The sequence below is a fragment of the Arachis duranensis genome, chromosome 2 (assembly GCF_000817695.3).
Source record: "Arachis duranensis cultivar V14167 chromosome 2, aradu.V14167.gnm2.J7QH, whole genome shotgun sequence".
In the NCBI taxonomy this organism is placed as follows: Eukaryota; Viridiplantae; Streptophyta; class Magnoliopsida; order Fabales; family Fabaceae; genus Arachis; species Arachis duranensis.
Window position 1 is genome coordinate 14465221 of NC_029773.3, and position 24616 is coordinate 14489836.

The window sequence follows — 24616 nt, forward strand, 5'->3', positions numbered from 1 at the left end:
AGAGCCGAGAAGTACACCAACATGGAAGAGAATGCCAGGCTACGAGAGCCAAATTGGCGATCTGGGCACTCTCACTCATCAAAAGAGAAAGAGAGAGAGCCCAAGAAAAAAGAGGAAGTTGGCCTTGAAAGGTCCAGAAGATATCACTCCTATACTCCTCTATGAGTCTCCCTGGTCGATGTATAGAGGGAGATTTGTCATTCCAAAAGGCTACCTCCCCCTAGACCCATTAAAAATAAAAAAGGGAGAAGTCGTGGCGAATATTGCGAGTACCATAAGCTATATGGTCACTCAACAAAAGAGTGTTACGACCTGAAAAATGTGATAGAAAAACTGGTTAGAGAAGGTTGGCTTGACAGATATCTTATGGAAAGGTCGGACCACCATGGCAAGAGAAAGCGAGAGGAGGACCGAAAAGATCCACTACCACAAATCCCGAAAAGACATATACATATGATCTCAGGAGGATTTACGAGAGGCGATCTCACAAAGTCATCTCGCAAAAAGCACCTAAAGGAGGTCTATCAGGTCGGGGGTGAAGTCCCCGACCTCCCAACCATCTCCTTCACTAAAGAAGATGGGCAATACATTATTCCCGGACATGATGATCCGGTAATGATAACTATGATCCATGCAAACGCCCATCTACACAGAACCTTGGTGGACCAGAAGAGCTCGGCCGACATCCTATTCAAACCAGCGTTTGATAAGTTGGGATTGGATGAAAAAGAGTTAAAAACTTACCCTGATACCCTATATAGACTGGGGGATACATCAATAAAACCACTAGAATTCAAATATTTTTTTATTGAAAAATTTTTTTTTTTATCAACTTAACGACCCAGTAACATATATAGAATAGATTTTTTGGTGCATGTCTTTGAATTTACAGGGCTCTCCATTGCCTGTGCTGCTTGACAATTCCATTGCCTGTGCTGCTTGACATATATAGAATTGATTTTAAATATTGACTAGGTATAAAACAATGCCTAAGCATCATTCTTTTGTTTCGATACTGAAATTCAGCATCAATTTCATTATACATACAAGTTTAGGAGGTTGATGATATGGTGTTCCACAATTTAGACAATGAAACCCAAAATTTACAAGACGCCTCCACCACTAAGATCATTAGAAGGAATTTAATTCAAGAACATTGAGATAGCACGTCCCTACCAATTGACCTAACAGTGAGATGACATACAAAAAGAAAAATTGATTTACATAACAATACATTCTGATTACTTGAATGAACTGAAGAAGTTGACTGTGTCATTGAGGGCCTGGATAAAATTGTCAACATCCTCCTTAGTGTTATAGAAATAGAGACTTGCACGTGCACTTGCATTGACTCCCAAGTACCGATGGAGGGGTTGGGTGCAATGGTGACCCGATCTGATAGCCACTCCATGCTGAAAAGATGTTACATCATCAATTGCAATTCAAGACAGAAATAATTTCCAAACATGCTCAATGCAATGCTGATCATAATTCCAAAAATGCTAAATAGTACGTTTTTTAGCAGGCATACAATGGCAAAAGATCATCATGATTGCTATCTATAGCTTCTTTCTTGAAAAAAATGGTTCTTGGAGAACTTTGCGTGTGGGGACTGGGGATGGTCATTTTTATCCTCTTACCTGTTGATCAAGAAATGTTGCAAGATCGGTTGCGTGAATATTTTCAACATTGAAAGAACAAAGTGCAGCTCGTTTAATTTTTTCTGAAGGTGCCGGCCCATAGATGCGAATATTTGGGATTGAAAGGAGCCTTTCATAAAGATATCTTCCCAGCTCCACCTGTGAAATTTCACATTTCATTGGAATCAAAATAGTTAACCTTGCACCAGACAAACTGTTAATATCAACATATGTGACTAAGCACAAGCGTGGAAAGATTTATCAAATTTAATTTACAGTGCAGTTTCTCTCACATAAGCACAGATCATTTTCATTTAGAACGCATTTCGTTAACCATTTCTATCAGTTTTCCTTTTTGGGTTGTCCCCCCAAAAGAAAGAGAAAAAAGTTAAGAGGAACATCAAGCTTGCTAATGCTTTTGATAGATTCATAGCATGTATCTTTCTTGTTCTTTGAATCATAAAATAGCTTGTCCTTTAAAAGATTGAAGCCTAAGTTACCTCATAATCATGTATGGTTTGCATACCAATCCCAGATAAGTAATCAATTGCTGCTCCTAAACCAATTGCTTCCCCAATTGCTGGTGTTCCGGCCTCAAATCTAGGACAATCAGAGTGCATCGAATAATTAGACACAGTCAACTAATAGTATGCCAAACAGAAAAAAGTTGCAAAGAGAACAACAACTACATATTATCTATCACTTATTTATCTATTACTAACAGTAACTGTAGATGGTTGATCCTTTTGAAGTTAAAGGATTGAGAAGTTAAAATCTGTCAGTAACACTGACTACTGAGTTAATTTTAAAAACATAGAAGCAAAGAAATTATTAGACATAGACATGCAAATTAATAGAACCACAAATGCTCTTCATCAAACTTGTGATCTCCACCCAAGGTCACATAAGACTATCCATAAGATAAGAGTCGGGAAAAGCAAGTTCACAAACCTGGATGGAGGTTCAGCATAAGTTGAGTGATCAAGAAATACATCTGAAATCATTTCACCACCACCTAGACAAAGAAAAGGCCGAGGTTGCCATCAGTATATTAGCTTCAAAAGACAATATCATTAATCATGGTTCCAAAAAAAAATAGGGCTTCAATTTTATTTTATAGTCATTTCCTATTTGAACGAGAAGACGCAAGGGAAATACCCTGTCTAATTACTTACCTAAAAAGGGAGGCATGGACGACAAGAGGTCTATTTTACCATATAAGAATCCAACACCTGTAGGCCCACACATCTGGAAGAAATATTTGACAAACTTAATATATTGTTCCAAAGAAATACAAGCAAAAATAAGTTAACAATCCTAACCTTGTGAGAAGAAGCAACAAGAAAATCAACATTGAGGCTGTGAACATCAACTGTCATGTGTGGAACACTCTGACAGGCATCTACAAGCACTTTTGCTCCAACATCATGAGCCCAGTTAGCAATATCTCTAACAGGAAGTACCGAAGCTGTACAAATATATCAAAACTAGTTCATTTTAGCTATAAACTCCAAAAGTGAGCAACAAGTACTACCAGCTGCAATGCTGCATAAAATAGAAGTCTAAAAATTGAAAAAACACAGCAAGAGAAATTAGGATGCTGTTACAGTTCACATACGATGTATGCACTGATATTTAACCTTATTAAGGTTGTAATGGAATTGAGTACTGCGCTAAGCATTAGTTTCTGCTTGATATTAATAAGATTTTTTTTAACTTATAGAATAACCAGATTTTGTGGATTCCATTATAGAATAAGTTTTGGATTGCCACTTCATACTCCATTAAGGACCACTTTACAAATTGATTTGCAAAGTAAACTCTCTGTTCTTAAAAGTGTGATTAAACCAAACCCTACAGAATGCTGATACAAGCGCCACTTATCAGCCTCTGTGAGACATAGAGCTCCCATTTAAACTAAAGACAATCCTTCAGCAGCCTGGCTGTTTTGGAATTAACTCTCCTAGTAATAGGTTTCGTCTCTTACCTTTTCATACCTAATATGTTTCTTCAAGTTCAATGAGGGGGAAAAAAAATACTAATTTGGAATGTTCAATGCTAAGTGATACCTAATTTGAAAAGTTTTGCGGAAGAACATTGAGTATGCCATATAGCAAGCTTAGAAACCTAGTGACCTTGTTGTGACATAAAAAGTTCATCAAGCCATCAACCCAAGAAGCACATGATCTTTGATGGTATACATATTGAAGTATTGTTCAATCAACACAAAGAAACATAATAAGAAATAAGAAACATACCAAGCACATTTGAAACATGATGGACAACAACTAACTTGGTCTTCCTTGACAGCAGTTCTTTCAATTTGTCCATATCTGGAATTTCATATTGGTTTAAGTTCACAAATTTCAAAACAGCCCCAACTTTTTGAGCTAGTAGTTGCCAAGGAACAATCGCACTGTGATGTTCAGCAACCGTAAGTATAATCTGTAAGAATATATATATAGAATGGAGGATTTGATGAGGGCAAGATTTGGACATAATGGTGGAACACAAACATTAACAAGGACACCAAGACTAGGGAAATTTAATTAACTAAAAGATACCCAATGTTTCTTGATATTCAAATTTCTATTATTGAATTCCTTTTGCCAATTCAAATTAATCCTTAATACTTTCTTCAAAACTTAAGAAGACACACAAAATGATCTCAGGCTTTTGAACAATTATGTTATTTGACATTCATAAAGATATATATCATTAAGAATAATGCTACACATCCAAGTGATTTTTGTTAACCAAGTCCAACCAAGTTGGTCTAACATCAACAAAAGTCAATTATAGATAGCATTACTCCAAGTCTTATTGTTTAACTTGGTTGGACTTGGTTCATGAAAAGACTTGGATGTATAACATTACTCTATCATTAAATACCTCATCATCTCTCTTTAAATTTGACAAGCCCCAAGAATAAGCCACTAGATTGATAGCTTCAGTAGCATTTCTCGTAAATACAATTTCACTGGAGTCAGAAGCATTTATAAAACTTGCAACCTTCCTTCTAGCTGCTTCATACTGATCCGTGGCCTTTGCACTGTATTCATAAAAAATTGTGCAAGATAAAACATACAACCAAATTATGCAATTAGAATTTTAGTTATTAATATTACACTATACTTGCCTCAAGAAATGTATGCCCCGATGTACATTCGAATTGTATGCTTCGTAGTAGCTTTGCAGTGTCTTCAAAACAACGGTAGGCTTCTGAGAAGTTGCTGCATTGTCTAAGTAAACAAGTTTTGAGCCATTTACTTCCTGCGAATTGAGTTTGAGAGTATCATAACTTTATGATATTAAAGAATAACATATGGAGTGACTTTTTCACCATTTTTTTAATATTTTTATTAATGAAGAGAAACCTTTGAACCACATTTCTTTGGCATTGGAATTCAAGCATTCTATAACTATTCACATTACTTTACTACAATACTTAGCGATTGTTTGATATGAGAATTAGGTGTTTAACCATTGACTTAAGGTTTGGCAAAAAGTTGTAGATCTCATCCATCAAATGAACACATTCTTCCTCTATAAACTAAGAGTTACACAAGAAATGCAAGCTTTAGGGATGTGAATCACAATCACAACATAGAGCAAAGACGAAAAGATAAATTAGAACATTTAAGCTTCAGTAAGTGAGCAGTCAAGGAGACTATCTTTCGTAGCTTCAATGTTTCCACAATGTCAAAGTGGGTCTAAACTTTGTCTAAGCTTGCGAACTATGTTGCACAGATAAGAATGCAAATATCGAATATGATCCATAAATACGGCACTTTTCTAGAAATTAGTCATGAATTTAAGAAGGTTAACGTATATGTATATGATACATATACACGCCTACATGAGTAAAAATGAAGTGCTTGAGCATCACAACTAGCAAGTATATCAAATTAAAAAGCTAACATCTTATCTAAACATTTTCTAATCATTCACAGGCTAAACATAAATGACAAAGGATAAAAAAATGAAAGCGAGGATAAGATAAGATAAGAAAGTAGTCACCTGGTGAAGTATAGGAAAATGGGGTCTTGTGGTGTGCCCCAAAGAAGGGGAACCAAGGGATGGTTCAGCTACAGCTTCATTAATGGTTGATGCACAAACAGATAGAGAAGAAAATCGACGGAATCCGAATTTCACATAAGAAGAGCTCCTAGTGCTTATTGAACAGCAACAAATGGGGCTTGAGAACTTGAAAGATGGAAGTTTTGGCAGCAAAACTTCCATTTTTCGGATCAACTCCCAACAACAGAATCGCAAACCCGCAGTTATTTTGGTGAATTGTGCTGCAGAAGAAGCAAGAAAGCAGAGTAAAATTAAATAAATAAAATAAAAGGGGTGAGAATTTCGTGGGAGGGAATAAACTTAGAAATTCAACCGAAAAAACTAAAAAGCGTGTGTTAATTACAAAATTTAGAGGTAAAGAATTGATGTATAGGAATTAGCAAGGTTCTGAGAACCAGACCGGTCATCGAACCGTTCTAGTCACTGGTCCAACCGGTGATTCAACCGGAAAAACTATTTTAGAATAAAATAATAAATAAATTAGAAATAAACATCCTAAAATATAATTATAGTCTAATATAAATCTTATATCTTCGAAATTTAAAACACTACATAAAATATCATCAACCTAATCCATATGATCTTATCAAAATATAAACTAAAAAATTAAATAGTAAAAAAACATATCTAAATATTAAATCCCAACCAGTTACCAAAAAAATATTAAATCCCAACATCATGATTTATCAATCATCAAAATCCGCAAGAACTTGTTGCAAATTTGCTTCAGTGGATTAGGATTAGGATTAGCAGCATCATTCGAAATTAATAAAAGTTTTATTAATCTCTATTTGATTAATACTATTATCCATAACTGAAATTAATAAAAGTTTTTATTAATTAAAACAAAATTAAAGACCAGCTACAGCATAATGAAAAATCAAAAAATGATCAACATGACCATATCTAAATTCTGCCACCAACATTCAGCAACAAACAAAGCCAGCAAAACCAACAATAATTAGGAGCCAGCAACTACAAATCAAAGCAAAACCAGCAACTACAAAACAAAGGAGTATCCATAACCAGATACGAAATTAAAGACTAGCCACAGCACATTGGAAAATAAAAAAATTATCAACATGACCATATCTAAATTCTGCCACCAACATTCAGCAGCAACAAAAAGAAATAAAAACAGCAGGACATTCACCAGCAAAAACACCATTACCAACAGAATTCAGCAACAAAAATTATCATTCAGCAACAAACAGGCCATTCAACAACAAAAATTAGCATTCAACAACAAAGTGTCATCAATCAAATCCATATGATCTTATCAAAATACAATCTCAAAAGTTAAATAGTAAAAAGAAATATCTAAATATTAAAAACCAACATGAAGATTTATCAATCATCAAAATCCATAAATTAGAAGAATCTTGTGACTGACTATTATTCGAACTAAGTGGATTAGGATTAGCAGAATCATTTGAATTAAGAGGATTGGCAGACGAATTATTACTCAAACAGGCATTATCAGCAACTACTTCTTGATTAATACTTTCATCCATAACTAAAATCAATAAATCATAATCCAAATTAAAAACAGCAACAGAACTGCTAGAAATCCAATAATCATCCATAAGACCACAGGACAGAATCAGTAACAAATCCATTACTCAATTTCAGAATCAGTAACAAAAACACATATTAGAACAAAATCAGTAACATATCAGAAATCAATCACTAACTTCAGAGTTCAGATTCACAAATCCCTAATTTCAGAAATTGCATATTTGAGTAATTTGAAATTTCAGAGTTCAGACCACTAACCTTGACTGGGAGAAATTATAAAAGCTAGAAATTATAAAACCAATCAGAAATATTGTTAAAGCATTTCATCAAACATGTTGAGTGCGGTAAAATTAAAACGAAATAAGAAAATCCAAAGCTTAATTTCAATGTGATAGAGAAGAGAACAAAACTATTGTAACTTTAATTTAGGCTATGAAAAAATCCAAACCACTACCAAATCAAATAAGAAGTTGCAGAGTTTGAAGAAGAGTATTGGTGTTGTCTATTGTGTGAGTGTATTGTCTGGTGGCGGGTTTAGGGAACTCACGGCGGGGACAACAGACAGCAGTTCGACGGCTGAGTGGAGCACGCGGGTTGGTCGCAGAGTTTGAAGCAGAGCAACGTGGCTTCCAGACGAACGCGAACTCGAACGGTGAACAACGAGTGAACGCGAACGGTGAACGCCGAGCGAACGCGAACGGCGAAGAACGCGAACGAAGACGCGAACGTGAACGGCAAACAAACGGCGACGGAAGCGCGGCTGAGCAGACAAAGACGACGGACGCCGAGCTCGAGGAAGCAACCGCGATCGGTGACAGCTAACAGGGGTTGAAAACTTGGAGCACGAGGGAAGCTAGATGACGGGTGGCGAACTTTGAGTGCGACGGACGGCGGCAGTATGCCCCCTCCTTGTGGCGGTGGTGTAGGCTTACAGTGCTAGGGTTTTGTGGTTGGGTTTGTGTGATTTCTCCGACTGAAAGAAAGAAAGGGAGAACGGAGAAAGAAACGAAGGAGCTTCCCTTGTGTAAACCGGTCTGGTTCCGGTTCGGTCTGACCGGCCGATTCTAATCCGATTCAACAGTTTTTAATCGGTTTATATGCCTGATCGAACCGTTAATACTATCAGTTCACAATTAAACCGATCCGACCGACCAATCCGGCCCGATTTTCAGATTTTCAGAACATTGCCAAAAACACCGATTTTTTATAACTAAGCATAACACACTCTTTGAATCCATTACCAAAAAAATTAGCGGCAAATTGCAACACTTTTTATACATTTTCCTAATGTTCCTTTGGCATTGTATTTATATAATTTTAATATTTAAAAAAATATTACGAAAATATAAAAAAAATCAACTTTAATTTTAACACCACCTTAAAATATTGTTAAAATTTTGTAACTATTATAATCATCATAATCATGGACACCATATACTCTATTTTTCTAAATTCATACATTGATAAAGAGATTAGTAAAAATAAATGAGTGACAAATAAAATAGAGTAGCTATTAGGATGGAAAACCATTAAAATTAAAATGAAAACTTGAATTATCATTACAAGAGAGATTAATATTAAGGGTAGCAATTGGGGAATTGTACTATTATGCATGCTGAACTTTGGGGAATTATTAAAGGCCTCCAAATAGCAGTTGCTAATGATTTACAGAATATTATTGTGGAATCTGACTCTCTAATGGCTATTCAGGCTATTAAAACAGGATGTCCAAGCTCCCACCCTTGTGCAGCTCTTGTACAAGATATCCTGATCCTAAGCAGGCGCGTGCAAAATATTGATTGAAATCACACCTTAAGAGAAGCCAATGCAGTTGCAGATATAATGGCCAAGAAGGGGCATGACCTTCCCATAGGCCTCCACATTTTTGATGCGCCTACACCTGATATTATTTTAGCTTTAACTTTTGACATGAATGGTTCTTTTAGACTTAGAAGCTTGTAGTTTTTGCTTGCTATTTTGGGGTCCCTGACTCCCGCTTCTCCATAAAAAAAAAAAAGCAATTGAATCAATTCAACAATCACTGCCCAACCCACACATTTAACATATGTAAGATTAGGGGATTCCAAATTAACAAATAGAAACAATACATCAGAAGGGGAATTATATGTATCCCTTTTACTTACCTTCGTTTTTTCCTTGTTAGGCAAGTTAATTTGCAAGTTCCAAGACTCATGCAAGTTACACCATAACTTTATATTCCCTCAAAACTATATATTACATAAATAATAATAATAATATGTAGTTATGTACAGATATTTTCATCATAGGGAACCAACTTGAACTCAAACTACAAATGCCACATTACAGTTTGAGATTACCCCCATGAAATTACCTTGTGAGTCAAACTATTTGAACCATCAAAACCTCTTCTTTCAAGGTTACACACCCTTCTGTTTCTAAGGGTAACCAGGAATTAATAGTCAAAGCCATTTCAACCATTAAATTTCCATTGTCCCTTAAAATGCATGATCCATTTGTCCTAGCGAAAATCCATAATATCTTCTAATTATGTCTAGGAAAATTGGTGATGGTTCAGTCAAGCTTATATAACAGTATTTCCTCAATCGGACGCAAGAAACAACTTCATAACCTTGAGCGACGGATGCGTTTAATACCACTGAAAGGTGAATGCCTAGGAGCTGAAGAACACAACCTTCCGTTTGGAGTTCCGGAAAATTTAACATCCCAACCTTCGACATTCTTCGGAACGCAAACATCAAAAAGAAATTGACCAAGGACACTATGAGCACTGATGCTTGGAGAGCTGGGCAGAAAAACAGGTTTTTCTTTCTGTTCGTCTTGCACAGTCCCAGAGTCCCTATCATTGTAATGTCCGGCAGCACTAGGCATAAAGAAATGGTCGCTTGGCCCAACTGCGACTCTTCTAAGGCTCTTATTTGAATTGATAGCCACCTTCTGAAGGTCACAGATTAACTCGGATATCTCATCTTGTGCACCTTCCATATGAGTTCTTTCTCGTTCGAGGATCAGTTTTTGCGAATATATCGAAGCAGCCTTCTCAAATAAATTGCTCACAGCAGCCCTATATTGGATCGGATGCTGCTTGTAGTGTCCTGAAACAAGTAACAGCATTTGTGTTATACATGTCCAAATTAGAAACGGCATAGGGGAAATTGGGCCTCAGACAAACCTACGTGAGATGAGCCACTCAAATTTAAAAGGTTGACATCTCCACCAAGATTGCACAGCCGTTGGGCAAAGTCGTAGATGCTTTGGTACCGCACATGGTCATCATTCTCAGAACATACAACGAGAAACGGGGCACCAAAATTCTAAAAACAAAAATGACAATTAAAGCCAATTTATTTTAAAATAGAAATATCTAAAGATACCGGCTGCTCGACTTAGTTAGGGGTTCTAACAACACTTACCACAGAAGAATATAAAGCTTGCCAATGTTCAGATGCTAGGACTTCCAACCTAGTTATATATAGAGCATCTAAACCAGAAACAACAGATTTCGCTACCCAGGTAGCAAGCTTTGATGGTCCGGGCACTTTTGCAATGGAAGGGTGTAGAGAGAAGCGGAAGCCGAAATCACTCGTAACATCTAGCGGGCCAGAATCGTAGATGTGCCCGGAAACACATCTCTTAAGCAACTGATAGTTATGCTTCACAAAATAAACTAATAATTAGTAAGTTTAAAAAAAATCTGCATTAAAAGATTTCATCAATCAAAGATGAAAGCACAGAGTGAACAAAGGCAAAATTCATAGTTAGCCTAAAATAAAAATAAAATAAAAGGTGATTACCATGTGGATTCGAGCTTCACATCCTCCTTCAATAAGCTGCATTTATATGAAAACTGTTACAATGGGAATCTCTATTTTAATAGGACATACATTAATTCTCTATATGCCAAAGATAGATCAGATGAATAAAACTTACCTGAAATACCTTGTACAGACAGGCTTTTGATCCAGCAGAAAACGCAGCAAATACAACAGGACATGGCTTAATCCGCAGTTCCTGCAAAATGCAAAATTGTTTCTAGCATAATCCAAGAATGTAGAACATAGACAAGATATACAGATAAAGAGGATGGTGCCTAGTGACCACAGCTTCTTAAAAGGATATATATAGATATTTGCATGTTTTCAAATTTCCAACACAGACCTCAATAAGCTCCTCAAGAACACTAAATGCCAGTGACATGGCATTTTCATCATGGAATCTGCATGAGAGAAGAAATTTGTAATATAGACATTTCTGTCAGTATCAAACACCAATCCAATAAACTCAAATAAGTATAGATCAAATAAGGCAGTGATCGGAGACAAAATGCGAATACGAAATAGTATGCTTTCAACAGTAATGTAGTTGGCTATCACTTATCATGTCTCAAAGTGCTTTGCCAGAAGTAATTTAGGATCATGCAACATCTAACAACTCAAGCCTACTTAATATGTAGTAGAGTACCAGATATTATTAATATTTTATGCTCTAATCTCCTTTCAACATATTCTTTTTACAATCACAGACTCACAGCAACATTTCCATTCTAAATCACATCTATATAGCTGGAAGTGAAGCTGGGTTCCATATCTTTTCCGCGTCTGAAGTCAAACTATTTGAACTTCATTGCACAAAAAAGCTTCCCAAACCATGTAAGATATAGACACATGTACATGTGGGCAGGTCTCAAATATTTGCAAATGCAACAAAGCAGAGCACAAACCTCTGTAAAGAGTTGCAGCTAAAACTATTGCTGTCTTATAATAGGTAACTAAAATTATGGAGAAATTTTAATGACTCAAGAATAATTACACCTCTACAACCCACCCATATTCCTGATTTTATGTGTAAACTCTGTAACATGTATCTGATGCAACAATAAGAGTAACTTTTCTAGTTTATCACCGGTAAATTTTCATCTATTTTAATTCTACTTGATAAAACAGGTCCACATCTACTTCCCATCAACTATCTACGAACTTAATGTTTTTCATCAATATCATGGTGAAAACCTAATTCTATGAAAGGCGCTTATACAAGCCAAACTTTTCTGTTCCATTTTGTTTCAACATGGTTTGGCCAACATGATAATGCAAGTTCCAACTCACTAAAGCTGCCATCCCATGATAAAGTTCACTAAACGGGCCAGAAAAAGACCCACAAGTAGGTCGTTGCTTGTTTGCTTGAACACTGAAAATTAGGAAAATAAAGAATCACACAAAAGAAGAGATGCAAAAACCGGAATATTAGCTAGAAGGCTAGAACAAAGTGAGGCCAAGATTCTAAAGCCAAAAAACTTTAGCTAGAATTTAGATTGCCACTTTAGCTAGAATTAATAACCAACTTGACTTCCTAAAAAGCAAAGATTCTATTTGACAATTGACAATTTTACTCTCCAAGACAAAGATATACCATGCAACAGCATAATTTTTTAAGTTCAAACTAATTTGGGTATACGACCTATTCCTCTCATCTAACACTAAGCCCACAAATTTCATCATCTTCTTATTCAATTAACTCCATCTGATAATCAAATCAGTTATTAAATAACAAACAACTACATGCTAATGCAGAAAAAATTGACCTAAAAGAAATACAAATTAACCCAAACAAATCTAAAAATTAGAAAGAAAAACTTACGCAGAAAGATAATGAGCATAACAAACAAGGGAATTCCATCCCAAAGAAGAGTACAAATCAACGAATTCCCGAAGCAAGTTGTGTGGAACAGAAACCCAAGCAAAGATCACAACGATTCCTCTGAAATCAGTGCCCCCTTTCCTTCCCCAGTAGATGTTGCCACCTCTGACAGCGACACCACCACCACCGCCGCCGTCGCCGCCAGCTCCGCGCATATCTCGAAGACGACCCAACAAGCGGAACGAGAAAACCCCAGCTTCAAAGCTCAAGTTTGAAACTTTTCCAACGGATTATGAGGGATCTTGAGAGAAACAGGGGCGGGTTGTAATCAAAATTAGGGAAGCGAAGGATAATAGTGGTAGCGCTGTTGAGTTTCAAGTTTCAATTCATAATTATTATTCATGGGAGGTTTGGGTAATGGGTATGGATGACGATGGGTGATGCTCAATTCATACGAGATATCCCTCTAATTATTCTCATTTTTCATTTTAATTTATAATAATATAATACAATATGATATGGTAACGAGCTATAATTTAAATATATAGTTTTCTCGTACTTAGTTAAAAATCACGAGATAAAGTCAAGAGTAGATTTTAAAGTGCTGTGTAGTTGAGTACCTTTTATATTTTATTTAGAACCGAAAGTAAGTTGAATTGAGTTAAACTAGACTAAATTTAAATTTAGCTCACGAAAATTAAATTTAGCTTATCGTTTTGACTCATTAATATTTGAATTTATTTCGTAAATTCAAGTTCGGCTTAATGAAATGGCTTAAATAATAGGTATATATATTAAATTATTAATAAACATATCCTATATGTATTTAATATATACTTTTAATATTATATATATAATCAAGTTAACTCACGAGCTAATGAGTTAAGTTTATCCAAATTCAAGTTCAGCTCATTTAATTTATGAGCTCAAATCCAAGTTTAAATTCGGCTCACCAACTCACGAGTTCAGCTTATCAAACTATTAATGAGTCGAACTCGAACTGACTCATGAGCTGGCTTGACTCAATTCCGATCTTATTTTTATTTACATATTTTAGACATATTTGATTATTCAAGATCTACTCTTTTTTAACAATATCCTTAATATTTGAGATGTGATATATTATGCATTTATGTAATTATGTTGAATTTTATGCATTTTTGTAAATTTTTATTTATTTAATCTAAATAAAAGAATTCCCCATATTACATTTATTATTATTACTATTTAGTAAGTAGCCCATTGATTTTGTAGGCGTGTGGGTAAAATTAAAAAAAAAGTTGTTTTCAATTCTGAGTTAAAAAAAAGTTGTTTTCAATTCTGAGTTGATGGTCACGTACCCAAGATATGTAGGGGACCATGGTCACATTCTATTTTCATGATAGAACCTAAAACTTTCTTTAATTCGTTCCCATTAATTGAGTTTAAGATTGCCTATAATATAAAACTTGCTCAATTTTAAAATCAAAATAATATATCTTTGAGGATTTTGCTTGTTTAAGTTCATAAAATGGATTTGATCCGTTAGCTATAACTCAACCTAAAATTTACCTATAAATCAAAATTTGAATAAAATAAATAAAATATGCTTATTTTATTTAGAGAGAATCTCAGCTATAGCGGAACCATTTGAACACGTACAGAAGTGATTACCAAAATATTAGAATTACGAAATAATCACCTATAACATAACAAGTCTGTAAATACAAAACTCTAAGCATGTAAAAGGTACGTTATTCATTCTCAATAACATAAATCCCATCTTATACTTTTTTTTTACTTGAGTATTGGAGTCTCTTTGTAGGTCCTAACCCCCTTTGGTGTTCCTCACCGACTGAAATTTAGCTCGGCGTCTGTGCTCTTAGCACAGAAAACTCCATATAAACGGAAGAAGGAGTTATACCTTGGTATTAGAAAGAGTTATATCTCGACTCAGATTACTGTGTAGGAACATTTGGCTTCCACCGAGGGGCAGGAGTTTAAATCTAACTCCATTGTTATCTTCTTTGTTCGATTTTCTGCCCTTTTGTAGGTTATAATTAATGGCGAAAGAGTAAAACAATCCACCTCCTCCTCCCCTACTAAGGCCGAACTATTGGTTATCAATGAGTCGCTGAGAGCAAATGTTCAGCGGATGACCGAGTTATTAAACCAGAAATAGAAAAATTTTGGTAATAGCGATGATGATGATGACCATATCTCGGAAGTCAAGGTCGCGATGCTAGTCACTCCAAAGTCGTCAGTAAAAAAAAACCAACCCTTTTTCAAAAGAGATAATGAGATTTCAAACGCTAAAAACTTCACTCTGCTGACAATGCTGAAACCCTATGAGAAAACCGGCGACCTCAACATCCATGTCACAAAATTCTATTTGATGATGTTCATGAACGATGCATCTGATCCAATACTTTATCGTAGATTTTCCACTTTTTATTTGGTGTTGCTTTGATTTGATTTTTTGGTTTACCTGTACGTTCTATATCAAGTTTCGATGAGCTGGCCAACCTATTTGTTAATAACTTCGCAGCTTCAAAGATCTATGTGCACGGCCTGGACTATCTTAGTACCACACGGCAAGGATAACATGAGAGTCTCAAGGACTACATGACGAGATTCACTAAAGTGGCTATGGTGATCCCAAACCTCAATCTAGAGGTCCACCTGCATGCACTGAAAAGTGGACTTTGCCTTGAAAAATTTCAAAAGACTATAGCAGTGACGAAGCCAAAAACACTGACCGAGTTTCAAGAGGAAGAAGCGGGCTAGATTGAAATAGAAGAGCTCCAACAACTTCGAAGGACAGAAAGACCTACTTCTGGCCGAGAAAAAGATAAAGGCAGTAAACATCAGAACAAGGGAGGACCATTCTGAGTAGCTAAGATCATTGGACGAGGCACAACCCTTGCACCTTCAACTATGAAGGTTTCATGTTAACCACATTCGAACCCAATTTAAATCCGAGCAGATTAACACGTACGAACTAATAATTTATTTTTTATACTATATTTTAGAATTCTCTTATCCACTATGATTACCAACGCATACAACAGCTCTCAAACAAAGCATAATAAACTAATATCATACAAATAATGAAATTCAACTCATATATCAATCCCGTTAATATACTTAAAAGTAGCATCCACAAATTAAAAGAATCATTTTGTATACATGTCAAACCCTATGACATGCACCCAAAACAAACCAGCAACAATAATCTCTATTTATCAAATCGTGAATTACCACTAACCTGTTATCGCAGCGATGGCGATAGAAGAGGGACACTCTGCGCGACGCGTCTCAAAATATGATGAGATATACCAAATTTGCATATAATGTGCTTCCAAACAAAGGAAATTATTTGTTGTGATATGATTTTAGCCAGTGGTTGCACCTGAATCCACTTGGAAAAATAGTCAATGGCCATAACTAAAAATTTTACCTCTCCTGGGGCAATAGAAAATGGACCGAGGATGTCGATTCTCCACTAATAGAATGGCCAACTTACTTCAGAGTGATGCAATAGCTCCGTTGGTACATGTATTATTGGAGCATGTTTTTGACAATTTGTACAGATTTTCACCTTTTGATGATAGTCTTTCTGTAAGCTCGGCCAGAAAAATTCATCCCAGAGAATTTTTTATGATAAGCTCCGAGCTCCAATATGCGTGCCACATATTCCTTCATGGACCTCGGCTAAGGCAAGGTCAGCTTCTGACCTATTTAGACACTTTAATAAAGGACGAGTATATCCTCTCCTATACAAGTTATTATTTAATAATGTAAAGAAGAAGCTTGTCTCCTGGATTTTTTTAAATTCTTAATTTTAGCAGAAGTATTTCCAGTTTTCAGATACTGAATATAAGGCAATCGCCAATCATCCTCATTAGAAAATGTTGCAGGTATTAATGAAATGAATGCTTGGTGTAATCAAAGTGGATTGTAAGAGAGTAGCAACTCAATGATTATGTTCTTTGGGAATATGATGAATTTCAAATTTTGAGAAGTAAGATATGATTGTTTTGACAACATCTAAGTATTTTGTTAAGAGAGGATCTTTTACCTGAAAAGATTGATTTACTTGTTGTATTACCAGTAAAGGGTTACAATATACCTTTATTGCAGAAATATTTAATTCGATGGCCAATCTTAAGCCGACAATGAGTGCTTCATATTCGGCTTAATTATAGCTGGCCTTAAATGAGAAGTGTAGAGAATGGTCCAAAACAGTTCCATTGGTGGCTTTAAGAGAAATTTCGGCTCTTGACCTTTGGGAGTTAGAAGTGCCGTTGACGTATGGTGTCCATTCTGTGGGCATATCATTGGAGGTCGGAGCAGTAAACTTGGCAAAAAAGTCGGCACGATAATGTGATTTGATTGATCCTCGTGATTGATATCTGATATCAAACTTGGATAATTTGATAGACCACTTTATTAATTGCCCAGCTAGTTCTGGTTTGGTGAACACTTGTCGTAGTAGTTGCTCAGTTCGTACATTGATGGTATGGCTCTAGAAATAAGGTCGGAAGCGCCTAGTTGAGAATACTAAGACGAAAGTGAGCTTTTCTATCTTTGGGTAACGAAGCTCGCATTTTGCATCGATTTGCTAATGAAGTAAACATGTTGTTGCATCTTGTCCCTTTCTATAACAAGAATAGAACTAATTTCCAAGTCCGTAATGGATAGATAAATATAAATCTCTTCTCCAAGTTTAAGTGTTTGCAAAATGAGAGGTTTTGAAAGAATAGTTTTTAAATTTGAAAAAGTAGTTTTCACATTCATTGTGCCATTTGAAGTTATTTTTCTTTTTGAGTGATTGAAAAAAGTGGAAAGATTTGGAAGCTAGACAAGGTAAGAATCTTGATAAAGTAGCAAGTCTCCCTATTAATTATTGGACCTCCTTAACTATTTGAGGACTTTGCATTTCTAGAACAGCTCGACATTTTTTAGGGTTTGCCTCTATACCTCGGCTTGTTAGCATAAAGCCGAGGAATTTACCTCCTTGAACAGCAAAGGTACATTTCTCAAGGTTTAGTCTCATGTTGAACTTTCTAATTTGTGCAAAAATCTCCGCAAGGTCGTTTACGTGAGATTTGCAGCTTTGGTTTTTGTGTCCATGTCATCAACATAGACTTCGATGTTCCACCCAATTTGCTCAGTAAATATTTTGTCCATGAGTCGTTGGTAAGTAGTCCCTACATTCTTAAGGCCAAAAGGCATAACTTTATAGCAAAAATTATCATATTCAGTTATGAAAGTAGTTTTATCTTTGTCTGATGGATGCATGAGGATCTGGTTATAACCAGAATATGCGTCCATAAAACTTAAAGTGCCAAAGCCAGATGAATTATCAACTAAAGCATCAATGGATGGTAAAGGGCATGCATCATTAGGACATGCTTTGTTTGGATTGGTGAAGTCGACGCACACGCGCCATTTACCGTTATGTTTCTTTACCATGACAACATTAGCTAACCATGTTGTAAATCTGAGTTCTCGAATGAAGTTTGCATCAATGAGCTTTTTGGTCTTTGCCAATGACGCTTGTTTCTTCTTGATTCCAAGATTGCATTTTTTCTATGCTATAGGTCGAATTGACAAGTTTATTGCCAGCTTATGAGATATTACAGAGAGATAAATGTCTGGTATATCTGCGGGTGTCCAAGCAAATAGATTACATTTTGTTGGAGAAATCGTACAAGCTTCTCCTTTTCGTCACCATGTATGGTTGAACCTACAAAAGTGAACTTGTTTGGATCATTGGTTAAAGGAACTTTTTGTAATTCCTTGTTTGGGGTAAGTCGGTCTTGAAACTCGGCGCGCGGATCTAACTCGACTAATGAGGGAAGCTCGAGCGAGTTGTGGACGGTATTTATTTGTGCACCTATAGCTTGGTTAGATATAGGCATTTTGAGACTGATGTCATAACAATGCTGAACTTCACGGTGGTCACTGTGAATTGTTGCAACAAAGTTGTCCTGCACATGAAACTTAACACAGAGATGAATTGTAGAGACAGTTGCGCCAAACTTATTCAAAAAAGGTCGACCAAGTATTAAGTTATAAGGACTGAAACAATTAACCACAAGGTACTGAACATCTAGAGTTTTAGTTAGAAGACTCTCACCAAGTGTGGTTTGTAACCACACTGATCCCGACACAGGTACTCATTCACCTGAAAATCCCACTAGATCTCCAAAGGATGGTTGTAGTATGTTATCACTCAACTTCATTTTCTAAAATGTGGAGTAAAATAGAACGTTGGCACTGCTTTCTGGGTCCAACAAGACTTTTCGTGGCGTTCCATGATCTTAGCAGTTTGGTGCTATTAAGTTGTTCTAACTTGTAGGCTCCCTTCCCGAATAAGGACTTGACTCGGTAGGGTCCCTTCTAGTTGGGAGTTAGTTTCTCTTTTCTCAAGGTGGGGAGGCTGATGTCATTGCATTGTAAGACCAGATTTTCTTGCTTGAAATCTTGTTTTACAACGTCTCAGTTGTACCTCAGACTTACACTTTATTTTAGGGCGAGTTCTCATAGGTAGGCTATGCTCCTAACCTCATCTATGAAATCCAATTATGCTATTTCGTCATGTCCTCTGATGGTCCTCTGAGGGATGGGTTCTCCAATCTCAACAAGAGTAACGGCTTCTAGGCCGTATGTTAGCCTGAAGGGGATCACCCCGGTCGAGCTCTAGGCTAACATTCAGTATGACCAGAGTACGGAACCGAGCTCATCAACCCAAAGTCCTTTGGCTTTGACTAGCCTTTTCTTGAGCCTTTTCAGGATGACCTTGTTGGCCTCCTCTACTTGGCCATTGGTTTGCGGGTGCTCCACTGAGTTGAACTTCAGTGAGATGTCGAGTCCTCTCAAGAATTCTATGAAGCGCTTATCAGCAAACTTGGTCCCATTATCAGAGATTGCAATCTTTAGGATCTTGAATCGGGTTATGATTTATCTCCAGAAGAATTTTTTACATTGAGTGATCGTGATTGTGGCCAGTGCTTTAGCCTCAATCCACTTGGTACTGTAGTAATCAATAGCCATGATAAGGAATTTGAGTTACTCGGGAGTGGTGGGAAAAAGGGCTTATGACATCGATTTTCCAGATTTTGAAAGGGCATTCTGTCATTATCGTGTTGACTTAGTGTGGGGCCGCTTGGTGGAGGTCCATGTGCATTTGGCATTGTCTGCAACTTTTGACTAGCTGAAGGGCATCTTTGATGATGGTAGGCTAGAAGTATCTAGCTCGAATAACTTTCTGGGCTAGGATTTTGCCTCCGATGTGGTGGCCGCAACATCCTTCATGGATTTAATGATGTATGTAGTCTATCTCGCCAGGTTCTTTGCACTTGAGGAGGGGTTGGGACAATCCTCTTTTATAGAACTGTCCCGCTATTGTGGTGTATTTTGTAATATCCTAAACTTTAGCACCTCATGATCGTACCAAAAGCCCAGGCGTTACTTACCTCTAAACCTTTTTATTCTATACTATCTTTATTTAATATTGAGCCTTTGAGAATACGAACCGAAACTTTAATTAAGAAAACGAAATAGTTTTTTACTTTTAATCACTTAATCACAAAGATATATATATATATATATAAACTAAAAACAATAAACGATGAGGGGAAAATAAAATCTAACAACTCAACTTGTAAATATAATCTTCTATGCTCCTATAACTCCACACTAAACCTTCACACCTGTATCCGAAAAGGGGGTGAAAATAGAGGATAAGAACTGGGGAGTTCTTAGTAGGGTTGGGGTTAGAAGTTAAGTTTGTTTCATTATGTTCTTAGTCATTAAAGTATAAGCCAACTTAGCAATTACAGAACATAGAATCCAATCACAAGCACATACAATCATAGAAAACACAATCACAAATATGCGCAAACAAGTATGATGCATGTCTAATCCTATACAGGCCATGAGCTCATGTGTTCGTTAGTTGCCTGATTCCCGACACTGGTCTTGAGATAAGCGTTTTGTACCGCCATCCTTATCTCAGCCAACGTCCCCTCCATGAGCGTTACGTATCGTCGTCCTCATGGGGGAACCTTCCTTTCGGTCTCCAGTGAGCGTTACGCAATGCCTTCCTCACCGAGCCGTCCCTATAGTATCAAGTGAGCGTTACGCATCACCGTCCCCACTAGATACTTGGCACTAAGGCCCAAACAACACTTAATTTCTTTTTATTCTTTACTCTCTACTTTACTATTGCAGAGATACCTTTAATTAATACATTCTTTTCCATCTTCTCTACTGTGGCAGACGTTCATTAGATTTTTTTAATCTTTGTTCTCTGCTCTCCTGTGGTAGAGATTCCTTTAATTAATACATTCATTTCTCTTATATTCTTTGCTCTCATGTGACAGAGGTTCTTTAGTTTCTTTTATTATTTTAATTCTTTTATTCTCTGTTATTTATTGAATTATATTTCGATTTAACTCAGTAACCTTTGTTTGAGTTTGGCTTCCAGTGCCATAACCTCTGTAAAAAATCTCTGTCTTACAGGTGCGACTCTCTTGAGCCGATGTATGCAGACATAACCTCTGTAAGCAACCTCAGTCTTATAGGTGAGGCCCTCTCTAGCCAATGTATGTATTGATAATCTCTGTAAGCAACCTCTGTCTTACAGGTGTGACCATCCCCTGAATTGGCCAATGTATCTCTAGAAAGCAAATCTCGGTAGGCTCACCACCATATCTTTGTTTATCTCATTTTCTTTTTGTTCTTTCTTTCTTTCTTTTTTTTTCTTATCATTTCACAACATAAAATGTCTTCACATTATTCCCTCGCCTTTCCCTAAGTGTCTTATGGAAAGAGTATCAAATGTTCTTAACTTAGATTTGTTTTTTTAAAACTTTTAGTACAGTTTTCTACTTACCCTTTTAGTATATCATAAATAAAATAATATATTTTTAATAAAATACTAATATATAATATATTTCAAAAATACATTGATAATAATCTTAATAAATTAATAACAATAATAATGATTTTCTTTATTACCCAAAACTTATTAACTTAAGCTTTGTTCTTAATCCGTTATAAATTATTCTATATCTTTGAGTTTCGTAAAATATTTATATTCTCACCCCAACATATTTTATAATTTATAAAAATATTCTTACATATAATATAATTACCAAAATGACCTTGCTTCTTTTATAAAATACCCATTTTACCCCTAAACTTCTTATTTATTACCCAAAATACCCCAAAAATATATATAATTACAAAACTAACTTCAAGTTTTTATTAAATTACTATTTCAATCTCGAATATAAATCTTAATTCCCTGATTATAACTTTACCAAATGATTGAACCTCATTTCCAAAATTCTTCAAGTTTTCAAGTTGAATTTTAAGTCCGTTATTAAATTTTACTATTACCGATTTTTCACCACTTTTCATTTAATCTCTCGACAATCAAACCTCATTAATCTATACTTTATTCTCAATGATATTTCAATCCAAAAATCACTAAAACACCCCTGCTGGCTGTTCATACATAGCCGATTCAAAATCTCAAGCAAACAACAATAATTTAACATAAACTTAGTCAACCTCAAACAATAATCAATCAAATCAACATTCACTTATCAAATTCACATTTAATTATTATAAAGTTACTAATACCCTACCTCCATACGAAATCAAAACAACGTAAACTCTGGAGAAATTTTATGACTGAGTTGATGAAGAGGAAATCTATAAGAAATTGTCTGTGTCTCCTAGAATTCTAATTGGCCGAACTCAGAGAAAAGGAGAGCTACGTCACCGTCAGCTTCCATCGAGAAAAAGTTATGTCAACATGTAGAGGAGGAAGATACGAACACTTTTATCAGATTAGATTTTTTATTAGAATTACGGAGTTCAAGAAATCAAGCGCCAAAGTCTTCCAGTCATGGTGGTTCTCACGCTCGGTCTCTCTCTCTGTTCCCCTTGGTTTCGTTGAACAATAGGAGAAGGAGGAAGATTTTGTGATTAATGATGGTGATTAATATCTGGTGCATAATTTGAATACCACTAACTAATCGACAAGTGCACCGGGTCGTACCAAGTAGTACCTCAAGTAAACGAAGGTCGATCCCACGAGGATTGATGGACTAAGCAACAATGATTGAATGATTTACTTAGTTTGACAAGCAGAAAAGAGTGTTTGGGTCTCAATTACATTAAACAGTAAATTTAGAAAATCAAAAAGCAAATAGTAAACGGGTTGTGAAATATATGAGTAAAACAGTTAAGATTTCAGAGATATTTATTTTCTGGATTAACTTTTCTTACTAACTACTTTAATCATGCAAGATTTAATTCATGGCAAACTATAAGTGACTAAACCCTAATTCCTTAGACCTTTTTAGTCTCCCCTAACCTTCATCAACCGCTAATTCCTTGGTCACTTGACTCCGATTAGAGGGTTAAGTTCAAAACTAGTTTATGTGCCACAAAAACCCTAATTATCAAAATATAAGAGGATTATATGTCACGTATCTTATTAAGTCCAGATAATTAGTGATTTAGGAGAATTTGTTTTCAAGCTATTATTCAGGTAAATTGCTTTTCTACGGTTTACAAGAACTCAATTAGAATAAGGGTCATACTTTCGTTCCACCCAGATTTATAAGATAAAGAGCAAAAACGATTCTTGAAATTGAAATCAACACATGAATTAAAATAGAAAAGTAATAGTATCAATCCATACAGTAAATAGAGCTCCTAACCTTAACAGTGGAGGCTTAGTTGCTCATGGTTCAGAGAGAAAACAAAGATTCTAAAAAACTCTAAAGTGCGGAATGAGGTAAGAGAGAATAGAAGAGCGCGAATGGCTGATTCTTTTCCTTTTTATATCTAATCCTAATTAATGTAAAATATATTTTCTAAAACTAAATAATATCTTTTCCTATTTGTAAATAAATTAAAGTTTTAATGAAAATTAATTAAAACACTCATGTAATCCTTGTTGAAGCGTGGGGACCATTGTGTTTTCTTACATTGGCGCCTAACTTCAAAATTGTGAAGTTAGAATTGGAGGGGGCAGTAAGTAATTGGGGATTTGGCTTGTATCTGGCGCCTAACTTGGGAAATTCCAATTTAGGCGCCACCTTGGCAGCGAGCAATCTACGCGCAAATCCTTCTTCTGGCGCCTAACTTGAAAATAGCCAAGTTAGGCGCCAGTATGGCCGAATATATTGGAGAAGAAGTGTATACTATTATACATCTTTTGAAAGCTCTAAAAGTTAGATTTTTAATGCCACTGGAATCACGTTAATTGGACTTCTGCAGCTCAAGTTATCTCTGTTTGAGTGCAAGGAGGTCATAGTTGACAGCATCATTCACTTTCTTCTCTTTTTCAACAAAACTCCGTTAAATTCGTCCAATGCTACCTGAAATAAATAGAATTGCACAAAACTCAAAGTAGCATTCATATTGGCTAAAAAGTATTTAAATCTTGATTAAACTTAACAATTCAAATGCAAATTCACTAGGAAAAGATAAGAAAGATGCTCACGCATCACAACACCAAACTTGAATTGTTGCTTGTCCTCAAGCAACCAAAACTAATATAGGCTTAGGATGTGAATTTGCATGAGAAGTGAGTGTTCAATTACGCTCCTGTCTCTTCTTAAAGTGGAGTTTAATACTGCAATTTTGAATAATTTTGGCATCTCACTATCCTTTGAAATAGAGGAATGTCACTGTCATTAGGAATTAGATTGGATAATATTATGAATTCT

General features: G+C 35.8%; 2 protein-coding genes across 5 annotated transcripts; both read right to left on the reverse strand.

Moving 5' to 3' along the window:
- Positions 1–954: 954 nt before the first annotated feature.
- On the reverse strand, positions 955–8231 carry LOC107473672 (cysteine desulfurase 1, chloroplastic). 2 transcript variants are annotated; one of them, XM_016093257.3, is made up of 11 exons: positions 7786–8231; positions 5661–5941; positions 4780–4913; positions 4533–4692; positions 3899–4085; positions 2963–3108; positions 2816–2888; positions 2592–2655; positions 2141–2240; positions 1641–1799; positions 955–1412 (listed from the first exon to the last, which is right to left on the reverse strand). In XM_016093257.3, exons 2-11 carry the CDS (start codon positions 5880–5882, stop codon positions 1242–1244), a joined length of 1416 nt encoding a protein of 471 aa, XP_015948743.1. In that variant the 5' UTR covers positions 5883–5941; positions 7786–8231; the 3' UTR covers positions 955–1241. The 2 variants fall into 2 exon arrangements, with proteins under 2 accessions (XP_015948743.1, XP_015948745.1); XM_016093259.3 differs by having other exon boundaries at positions 7693–8231.
- Positions 8232–9437: 1206 nt separating this feature from the next.
- Positions 9438–13356, reverse strand: LOC107473674 (uncharacterized). 3 transcript variants are annotated; one of them, XM_021135123.2, is made up of 8 exons: positions 12876–13012; positions 12344–12425; positions 11397–11454; positions 11169–11249; positions 11033–11068; positions 10652–10891; positions 10411–10552; positions 9438–10333 (listed from the first exon to the last, which is right to left on the reverse strand). In XM_021135123.2, exons 3-8 carry the CDS (start codon positions 11433–11435, stop codon positions 9843–9845), a joined length of 1029 nt encoding a protein of 342 aa, XP_020990782.1. In that variant the 5' UTR covers positions 11436–11454; positions 12344–12425; positions 12876–13012; the 3' UTR covers positions 9438–9842. The 3 variants fall into 3 exon arrangements, with proteins under 3 accessions (XP_020990782.1, XP_015948747.1, XP_015948746.1); XM_016093261.3 differs by lacking the exon at positions 12344–12425 and having other exon boundaries at positions 10652–10879; positions 12876–13356; XM_016093260.3 differs by lacking the exon at positions 12344–12425 and having other exon boundaries at positions 12876–13354.
- Positions 13357–24616: the final 11260 nt, after the last annotated feature.

What these genes read in the sequence shown, in the direction of transcription:
- LOC107473674 (XM_016093260.3), bottom strand. Translation starts at nt 13,090, where the DNA reads ATGCGCGGAGCTGGCGGCGACGGCGGCGGTGGTGGTGGTGTCGCTGTC. An exon ending in TTCTTGAGGAGCTTATTGAG is followed by an intron (nt 11,250 to 11,396) that starts GTCTGTGTTGGA and finishes TGCATTTTGCAG; the next exon opens with GAACTGCGGATTAAGCCATG. An exon ending in GTGAAGCTCGAATCCACATG is followed by an intron (nt 10,892 to 11,032) that starts GTAATCACCTTT and finishes TATTTTGTGAAG; the next exon opens with CATAACTATCAGTTGCTTAA.
- LOC107473672 (XM_016093257.3), bottom strand. Translation starts at nt 5,882, where the DNA reads ATGGAAGTTTTGCTGCCAAAACTTCCATCTTTCAAGTTCTCAAGCCCC. An exon ending in CGGGGCATACATTTCTTGAG is followed by an intron (nt 4,693 to 4,779) that starts GCAAGTATAGTG and finishes TTATGAATACAG; the next exon opens with TGCAAAGGCCACGGATCAGT. An exon ending in GTCCATGCCTCCCTTTTTAG is followed by an intron (nt 2,656 to 2,815) that starts GTAAGTAATTAG and finishes TTCTTTGTCTAG; the next exon opens with GTGGTGGTGAAATGATTTCA.